The sequence below is a fragment of the Chaetomium globosum genome, genomic scaffold (assembly GCF_000143365.1).
Source record: "Chaetomium globosum CBS 148.51 scaffold_7 genomic scaffold, whole genome shotgun sequence".
In the NCBI taxonomy this organism is placed as follows: domain Eukaryota; kingdom Fungi; phylum Ascomycota; class Sordariomycetes; order Sordariales; family Chaetomiaceae; genus Chaetomium; species Chaetomium globosum.
The window spans coordinates 2,515,276-2,524,653 of record NT_165982.1 but is presented as its reverse complement, the minus strand read 5'-3'; the positions used below and the strand labels follow the sequence as shown (position 1 = coordinate 2,524,653).

General features: G+C 57.3%; 3 protein-coding genes across 3 annotated transcripts in view; all 3 read left to right on the top strand.

The window, feature by feature from the left end:
* CHGG_10374 (uncharacterized protein) overlaps positions 1-4,469 on the top strand; it is a gene marked incomplete at both ends in the record, with an annotated part of 6,698 nt that extends 2,229 nt beyond the window's left edge. Inside the window, 3 exons of the mRNA XM_001228300.1 lie at positions 42-2,388; positions 2,494-4,240; positions 4,307-4,469. Of these exons, the coding sequence (XP_001228301.1) occupies positions 42-2,388; positions 2,494-4,240; positions 4,307-4,469 (4,257 nt within the window). The remainder of the gene's footprint in view (positions 1-41; positions 2,389-2,493; positions 4,241-4,306) is intronic.
* Positions 4,470-5,080: 611 nt separating this feature from the next.
* Positions 5,081-5,452, top strand: CHGG_10373 (uncharacterized protein; the record flags this gene model as incomplete). Its single annotated transcript, XM_001228299.1, has 1 exon — positions 5,081-5,452. The coding sequence occupies one exon, from the start codon at positions 5,081-5,083 to the stop codon at positions 5,450-5,452; it is 372 nt and encodes a 123-aa protein (XP_001228300.1).
* A 1,006-nt stretch (positions 5,453-6,458) lies between these two features.
* CHGG_10372 (uncharacterized protein) overlaps positions 6,459-9,378 on the top strand; it is a gene marked incomplete at both ends in the record, with an annotated part of 6,277 nt that continues 3,357 nt past the window's right edge. The window contains 3 exons of the mRNA XM_001228298.1: positions 6,459-8,566; positions 8,641-8,746; positions 8,827-8,857. Coding sequence (XP_001228299.1) covers positions 6,459-8,566; positions 8,641-8,746; positions 8,827-8,857 — 2,245 coding nt within the window. The remainder of the gene's footprint in view (positions 8,567-8,640; positions 8,747-8,826; positions 8,858-9,378) is intronic.

The window sequence follows — 9,378 nt, the reverse complement described above, 5'->3', positions numbered from 1 at the left end:
TCCAGGGCTATATCAACCACCTCGATTACATTTGCAACGAGGCCACCGCCGCGATCGAGGCACGGGACCGCATCATTGTCCTCTCTGACCGGAACATTTCCAAGGACCGGGTTGCTGTTTCGGCTTTGCTTGCCTCCGGCATGGTTCACCACCATCTTGTCGCAAACAAGTGGCGTTCCATGGCTGCGATCGTCGTCGAGACCGCCGAGGCCCGCGAAGTGCACCACATGTGTGTCTTGCTTGGCTACGGTGTGGATGCCATCAATCCCTACTTGGCTATCGAGTGCATCTTGAAGCTCAATCGAGAGAAGCTTATTAAGAAGAAGCTCACCGATGACGCTCTCATCCGTAACTACATACACTCGTGCGACGGCGGTATCCTCAAAGTCATGAGCAAAATGGGTATTTCTACCCTTGCCAGCTACAAGGGCGCGCAGATCTTCGAAGCCCTCGGCGTCGATGACAGCGTTGTCGACCGCTGCTTCCGCGGCACCGCCTCCCGAATCAAGGGCATCACCTTCGAGCTCATCGCTGAGGATGCATTCCGCCTCCACGAGCGCGGTTTCCCTTCTCGCGAGACTGTTGTCGTCCCCGGCCTTGCGGAATCCGGCGAGTACCACTGGCGTGATGGCGGAGAGGCGCACGTCAACGATCCCAAGTCCATTGCCAACATCCAGGATGCGGTCCGCAACAAGAACGACAAGTCGTACGAGGCCTATTCCCTCTCAGAGTACGAGCAAATCAAGTCTTGCACGCTTCGTGGCATGCTGGACTTCAAGTTCGACGACTGCACACCCATCCCGATCGACCAGGTCGAGCCGTGGACCGAGATCGTGCGGCGCTTTTGCACCGGCGCCATGTCGTATGGTTCCATCTCGATGGAGTCCCACTCGACCCTCGCCGTTGCCATGAATCGGCTTGGGGGAAAGTCCAACACCGGCGAAGGTGGCGAGGACGCCGAGCGTTCTGAGCGGATGGCCAACGGCGACACCATGCGCTCGGCCATCAAGCAGGTCGCTTCTGGGCGCTTCGGCGTCACCTCCGCCTACCTGGCCGATTCAGACGAGCTCCAGATCAAGATGGCGCAGGGTGCCAAGCCAGGTGAGGGCGGCGAGCTTCCTGGCCACAAGGTGTCCAAGCCGATCGCGCGGACGCGGCACTCGACCCCTGGCGTTGGTCTGATCTCCCCACCGCCGCACCACGACATTTACTCAATCGAGGATTTGAAGCAGCTCATCTACGACCTCAAGTGCTCGAGTCCTCGATCGCGCGTGTCGGTCAAGCTGGTGTCGGAGACGGGTGTTGGCATCGTCGCGTCGGGGGTCGCCAAGGCAAAGGCGGACCACATCCTCATCTCGGGCCACGACGGCGGCACCGGTGCCTCCCGCTGGACGGGTATCAAGTACGCCGGTCTTCCATGGGAATTGGGCCTTGCCGAGACCCACCAGACGCTCGTGCTGAACGATCTGCGTGGCCGTGTCGTCGTCCAGACGGATGGCCAACTGCGGACGGGCCGCGACGTAGCCATCGCCTGTCTGCTCGGCGCCGAGGAATGGGGCTTCGCTACAGCTCCTTTGATCGCCATGGGCTGTATTATGATGAGGAAATGCCACATGAATACGTGCCCGGTTGGTATTGCAACCCAGGATCCCGAGCTCCGTAAGAAGTTTACCGGCACGCCCGAGCATGTCATCAACTTCTTCTTCTATGTCGCCAACGAGCTCCGGTCTCTTATGGCCAGGCTTGGCTTCAGGACGGTCAACGAGATGATTGGACATGCCGAGGTCCTCAAGATCCGCGACGATATCCGGAGCAAGAAGACAGCCAACATTGACCTGTCGCTCATCCTCACGCCCGCCCATAAGCTACGGCCGGGGGTTGCGACGTTCAACGTCCGCAAGCAGGACCATCGCCTCTATGTCCGCTTGGACAACAAACTCATCTCTGAGGCAGAGTTGACATTGGATAAGGGCCTGCCGTCGCGTATCGAATGCGACATTGTCAACACCGACCGCGCCATGGGTACTTCGCTGTCGTACCAGATCTCCAAACGGTACGGCGAGGGCGGACTTCCGTTGGATACCGTCCATGTTAATATCAAGGGCTCCGCTGGCCAGTCATTTGGTGCCTTCCTGGCTCCCGGTGTCACATTGGAACTCGAGGGCGATGCCAACGATTACGTCGGCAAGGGCTTGTCTGGTGGTCGTCTCATCGTGTACCCCCCGCGGTCGGCGGTATTCAAGGCTGAGGAGAACATCCTGGTTGGCAACGTCTGCTTGTACGGAGCCACATCGGGCACCTGCTACTTCCGCGGCGTTGCTGCGGAGCGGTTCGCTGTGCGCAACTCGGGCGCCATTGCCGTCGTCGAGGGTGTTGGTGACCACGGGTGTGAGTACATGACCGGTGGCCGTGTTGTCATTCTAGGCAGTACCGGCCGCAACTTTGCGGCTGGTATGTCGGGCGGTATCGCCTACGTTCTCGATATCAACAAAGACTTCCGCTCCAAGCTCAACACGGAGATGGTTGAAGCCGGCAGTATTGAGGACCCTGAGGAGATTGCCTACGTCCGTAACCTGATCGAGGACCACCACCACTACACGGGCTCTGAACTCGCTGCTCGTATCCTGGTTGACTTCAACCGTGCTCTCCGCCGGATTGTCAAGGTTCTCCCGGTAGACTACAAGCGCGTCCTTGAGGAAGAGGCAGCCAAGGCGGCCGCGGCCAAGCGTGCTGAGTATAATCTCCCTGTGATCCCCGGCCATAAGAAAGAGGAGCAGGAAAAGGCCGCCAAGCTCCAGGACATTGAGGAAAGCGTGAGGGACGACGCAGCCGACAAGAAGAAGGCGCTCGTCTTGGATAAGACCCGTGGTTTCATGAAGTACCAGCGGAGGTCCGAGAAGTACCGCAGCACGAAGACGCGGACTAAGGATTGGGCCGAGCTATCGCAGCGGCTGGATGAGGACGAGCTCAAGTACCAGTCTGCTCGTTGCATGGACTGCGGTGTCCCCTTCTGCCAGTCGGACTCTGGGTGCCCTATCTCCAACATCATTCCCAAATGGAATGAACTGGTATTCCAAAATCAATGGCGCGACGCCCTGGACCGCCTGTTGATGACCAACAACTTCCCCGAATTCACCGGCCGCGTCTGTCCTGCACCTTGCGAGGGCGCTTGCGTGCTTGGCATCAACGAAGACCCCGTCGGCATCAAGTCGATTGAGTGCGCCATCATTGACCGCGGCTTTGAGAAGGGCTGGATGGTCCCCAATCCACCCAAGGTTCGCACCGGCAAGACCGTTGCCATCATCGGATCGGGTCCGGCCGGTCTCGCTGCCGCTGACCAGCTCAACAAGGCTGGCCACATGGTCACCGTCTACGAGCGCGCCGACCGCGCTGGTGGTCTGCTCATGTACGGTATCCCCAACATGAAGCTCGACAAGCGCATTGTCAAGAGGCGCACCGACTTCATGGCGGCCGAGGGCATTCAGTTCAAGACGGGCGTCACCGTGGGCGAGGACGTCCAGCTGATGGACCTGAAGGCAAACAACGACGCAGTCATCATCGCCACGGGTGCCACGGTGGCGCGCGACCTCCCCATACCGGGCCGCAACCTCGAGGGCATCCATTTTGCCATGGAGTTCCTACACCAGAACACCAAGTCGCTGCTCGACTCGGAGCTTGCCGACGGCGCGTACATCTCGGCGCGGGGCAAGCACGTGGTGGTGATCGGCGGCGGCGACACGGGCAACGACTGCATCGGCACGTCGGTGCGGCACGGCGCGGCGTCGGTTATCAACTTCGAGCTGCTCCCGCAGCCGCCGGCGGAGCGGGCCAACGACAACCCCTGGCCGCAGTGGCCGCGCGTGTACCGCGTCGACTACGGCCACAGCGAGGTGCGCCAGCACATGGGCAAGGACCCGCGCGAGTTCTGCATCATGTCGCAGGACTTTGTCGACGACGGCGCCGGCCGTGTCAAGGGCATCAACACGGTGCGTGTCGAGTGGACCCGCACTCCCGCCGGCGGCTGGGAGATGCACAAGATCGATGGCTCCCAGCAGTTCTTCCCTGCCGATCTTGTCCTGCTGTCGATGGGTTTCCTGGGTCCCGAGGGCAGGGTCCTCGGCGACGAGATCGAGAAGGATGGACGCAAGAATGTCAAGACGCCCGCTGGTGGCTACGCTACCAACGTGGAGGGCATCTTCGCCGCGGGCGATTGCCGCAGGGGACAGTCGCTGATTGTCTGGTGAGTTACCTACTTTCTTGGATTTGAAGCTTGGATATGGCGAATACTGACGGTGACGTTTTTCAGGGGCATCAACGAAGGCCGCCAGGCGGCGCGCGAGGTCGATCTCTACCTCGAGAAGTGCACTAACCTGCCTGTCACGGGTGGCATTGTCAAGCACACTGCCGAGGAGGTGTTTGCTGCTGGGGCGGCGACGACGGTGGCGGCGGTCGAGCCGGTTGCTGCTTGAGGGGCGACTGATGCTTTGAGCTTGAGCGAGCTGGGCACTAGTTATGAAAATAGAGAGAAATGAGGTGAATGAGGTATGAATGTGGGTTTAGTTACGAAGCATGTGTCTTTCCTGGTACTATGGGCATGGCTATATGATGGGCATGGGTTCATGAGCGGGGATCTAGCATAGCTTCTTTTTTCGTCTTTCGCATTTTATGATTCTGATACCATTTTGAGAATGAGCTGTTAACTCTGATAGTGATGACTTCGATTCTTGTGGTTGTGTGTATGCCCATGGCGTGGAAACCATTATGATGCTCCATATGTAACTTGATTGATGGTCGGGGCCTGGAGCCGGCTTGGACTCCAAGCAAAGTCAGAAGGGCAGTTAGCCTGAAGAAATTATTCATTTGCTTGGTTTCTTTCTTTCTTTTTTTTTTTTTTTTTTTTTCAAAAATAAATAAATAAAGAAATAAAGGGTCGAATACCAAGGAGGTGGTCGAACTGGCCTGGCAGGCCCGGTGGGAACAACAGAGAGCTAGTCAACAAAGTACTACTCGACAGAGGGTATTAAACAGGAGGATAGCCGACGAAGACCCCCCAGCCCTCTTATTTACCGACAAAGCTCTGATGAGACACGAAGGTCTTACAAAGGCGCAGAGCTCCCTCCTTTCCCAGGCCCGTATCGGGGATATAGGCCTCCGGGACTACCTGTTCAGGGTGAAAGTCCCGGAGGTCCGCACCCCCTATTGCGAGTGCGGGAGAGGCAGGGAGACGGTGGAGCACTTGGTTGTTTGGTGCCCCGACCCGCCGTTACAAAGGCCGTGGGACGGCAGAGAGATTCGGTCACATAGGGACCTACAAACCGTATTACGGGGAGTAGGTGCCCGGAGCAGAAGATTTGTTAGGAAGGTCCTTGGCTGGCTGATGGACTCTGGCCGGCTACTGGAGTATAGCCTGGCCAGAAGGCTGGAGCTAGAAACAGTGGATGGGGAGGGCTAGAGGGCCCGGAGGCCGGCAAAGGGCCTCCTTTCTTTTGCAGTATGACGGATTCATAGATTGTTGTCTCAAAGTGGTAGACAGAGGTTTTTATCCGGCCTATACGGTACGGTTTCCTTTGTAAATAGCAGTAGAAGGACCGGCGCGCCCCAGGGCATATCGGTGTAGGAAATAATAATAAATAAATAAAAATCATTTATTTGTTGTGCTTGATTTCTTTTCCTTTCTTTTCTTTCATTCGATTTCTCATTTTCCGTTTTTTATACTCGATTTCTCTTCACAATCTCTTCTCAACTTCCTTTCCTCACTCTCTTGTTTTTCCCTCCAGAGTCTAGCCCTTCTGACCAGAGGGTCGGGTGCCCACCACAGCTGAAAGCTTGTTGCTGGTGTGGGCCCTGTTACGGAGCACGTGGGGACATCGATTGGTCAATGGCAGCGGTGTTCTGGCGCCGGTCAAGCTGCTCGATTAGTACCGTTACAGAGGGTGGTACTTCTGTTTAGTGAACTGATTCAGCATGAGGAGGGCACATGCACGAGAGATAACCTCCATATGGCACACGGCTCTTTATCGCAGCTTGCTTCAATGCTGATTCAGCATTGAAACTACACGCTTTTCTTTCATAATAAACCTAAGCTCCCAGAAGAGGTTGTGATTGTGTTGTCGTGTCCGGGTCTCTAGCTGCGGGTTCTGCAGGGTGCTGCAGCAACTGCTGTGGGGCGCTCGGCAGGTCTCCGAGATCCGTGCCATGCCATGTCCATGTGGGGAGGTTGGTGGTGGTAATGACGAGTTACTTCGTAGAATGCTCGTTTGCTCTCTCGTTCAGTTTTCCGCTTTTCTACAACTCGACATTGACAACACCCGGCTCGTCAATTGTACGATTGGGGCGGGTTTTGCACTGGTTTAGGCGGGCATTTTATCTCATCGTTCATCTTTATTTTGAATATTCACACCGCCAGCCAGCCAATCCACGTTTTTAGTCCACACCGACAGCCCTGAGGCTTCGCGACAATGCGCTTCGGCAAGACCCTCCGATTATCAGTCTACCCGCCATGGCAGGACAAATACATCGATTATGGGAAACTCAAGAGCCTTCTGCGCGAGAATGAGCCCGATGATGAGGAGACGCCATGGACCGAAGATGACGAGAACCGCTTTTGCGAAGAGATCTTCAACGTCCAGCTAGACAAAGTCGCCGAGTTCCAGGCAGAACAGGTCGAGAACCTGCGTCGCCGCATTGACAGCGCCTTCGAGAAGCTCAAGGATCTGCCCACGGCCGAGGAGGGCAAGCCGAAGCCGGATACCGACCCGCAGCAACTCAAGGACCTCGAGGCCGAGCTCGACGCTATCACGAACGAGGTCAAGGAGCTGCAGAAGTACAGTAACCTCAACTACACGGGCTTTCTCAAGATTGTTAAGAAGCATGACCGGAAGCGCGGCGACCGCTACAAGATCCGTCCCATGATGATGGTTAGCCTGGCTAAGCGGCCCTTCAACTCGGAGCAAGCCTACTGGCCGCTGCTCAACAAGCTGTCCCTCATGTACTTCGCCATCCGCCAGCAGCTCGAGGAGCCCGGCGCGGGCGATGCCTACCCCATCGACCCCAACAGCCAGCCCGAAACGCATAATGGGGAGAAGTACACGGCGCACAAGTTCTGGGTGCACCCGGACAATCTGCTCGAGGTCAAGACGTACATCCTCCGCCGGCTGCCAGCATTGGTGTACAGCGAGCAGTCCGCCAAGGAGGTAGACGGACAACAGGACCCGACCATCACGTCGGTCTACTTTGACAACCCCAAGTTCGACCTCTACCTGAACAAAGTTGAGCGGAAGACGGAGGCATCGTCCCTGCGCCTGCGCTGGTACGGCCAGCTGAGCTCGCGCCCGGACATCTCCTTCGAACAGAAGATCCTGCACGATAACGGCACCAGCGAGGAGCGCAAGTTCGTAATCAAGGAGAAGTACATCAAAGCTTTCTTGGACGGCGAGTATAAGATGGAGAAGTCGGTGCAGAAGATGGAGAGGAAGGGCCAAAAGGTGGAAGACGTCGAGGCATTCCAATCGACAGCGGATGCTATCCAGGCGTTTGTGCGTGCGAACAAGCTTGAGCCGATGGTAAGGGCCAATTACAAGCGAAACGCCTTCCAGAAGCCGGGCGACGACCGCGTGCGCATATCGATTGACACCGACATTGCCTTCATACGAGAAGACACGCTCGACCGCGATCGGCCATGCCGAGACCCTAAGGAGTGGCACCGCGCCGACATTGATGACAGCAACATGACGTACCCTTTCAAGAATATCAACCAGAGCGAAGTATCGCGCTTCCCTTACGCCGTACTTGAGATCAAGTTGAGGGAAGACAGCCGCGGCAAGCGCCCGGCCTGGATTCAGGACCTGACCGGCTCCCATCTTGTCCACCCCTGCCCGCGCTTCTCCAAGTTCGTCCACGGCACCGCCTCGCTTTTTGAGGACTATGTCAACAGTCTTCCCTTCTGGCTCTCCGACCTCGATACCGATATTCGCAAAGACCCGCAGGTCGCCTTCGAAGCGGAAGAGTCCCGCCGCGCCCAGCGCGCCGAAAACGAACAAGTCGTCGGCAGCTTCCTCGGCACCAAGCTCAGCTCCTACAAACCCACCCGTAGCTCGCCCGTCGCCCGGTCCTACCTCGCCGACCGGCTCGCAGCCGAAACCCCCGCCCAGACTCCTAAATCAGCCCGCTTCTCCCGGGACAGCGCCGCCCAAGCCGACGAAGCCGGTGAGCCGAGCACGCTCAACAACGGCAACCAACCTCAAACCGACGACCAACAGCCACCCGAGTCCCAGCCCGGGCGATCGGGCCTCAACTACGGCACGCTATCCTCCGTCTTTCCGGGCTTCTCGCTCTCCAAGTACTCCCCGCGCCAAGCAGGCCCGCGAGGCGCGCCAGCTTTCAGGGCAGCGCCGCCACCCTCCCCCCGGCGTCGTCGAGCCGACCGAGTGGATCAAGAACGCGATCCCCTGCAGATCGAGCCAGTTCGCTGGCTACGAGGGCACTCTCAGTGCAGCATATCTGTGTGCTGCTCGCGGCTGCGTCAGTTTGTACTCGTCGGCGGCAGCGGCGGGATGCCCTTGCTCAGGTGATGAGTGTGATTTTTGTGAGGGTGGCGGTGTTTGCTGGTGCGTGGAGCTATTGGGTGGTGGTGCGTCGTAGGGATATGATTGTTCAGCGCAGCGGGAAGGACTTTGATTTCTTGCTGTGGCCGCTGGTGGTTAGTGTGGCGTTGGCGGTGGCGTTGTTGGTGAATTTTGTGTTTGCGGTGAGTACTACTCCCTTTTTATCTACGACTTCTTGGTTGTAGAAACGTGTGGCATGCTGACATGGTTCTGTTTGTGATAGTACCGGAAGGCTTTCGCCGACGATGGGTTTGGTGAGAGCGGGACTGGCATGGGCGCGAAGGCGAGTGTGGTTGCTGAGATGGGGGAGTTGCGCTTATGAAGGGGGGTGGTTTGGCGCTATGGTGAATTGGATAGTCTGTAGTATGGCACGGGTGGAGTTGGATATGCTCGTGAGGCTATACCTAGGGGTGTAGGCCACGGGCAGACGGTGTCTCTTTTATCTCAGGGTATCAGTTGTCAGGGGTCGCATGGCTTTCGGTTCATGGTTATACGAGTAGTCCTACACATCAGCATAGCAGAGTGTCATTGTTGGCGATAGTATCACTGATTGTATGAACAGACTTGGTTGCGTTGAGCTTTGGGCTTTCCTTCTATATGGTGTGGTGGATAATGAGACAGGAGGGGGTTGACAGGAGGGGGGTTGGCTTGATATCCTCTCGTGGTTTCCAGACGTGAGGGACGACTTCACCTCCCGAGGACCGAAAAGCTCACCACTCCTAACTCTGTAACTCTATGAGGGCGATCCCACCCTCGACTCCACGCCCTCTCCCTC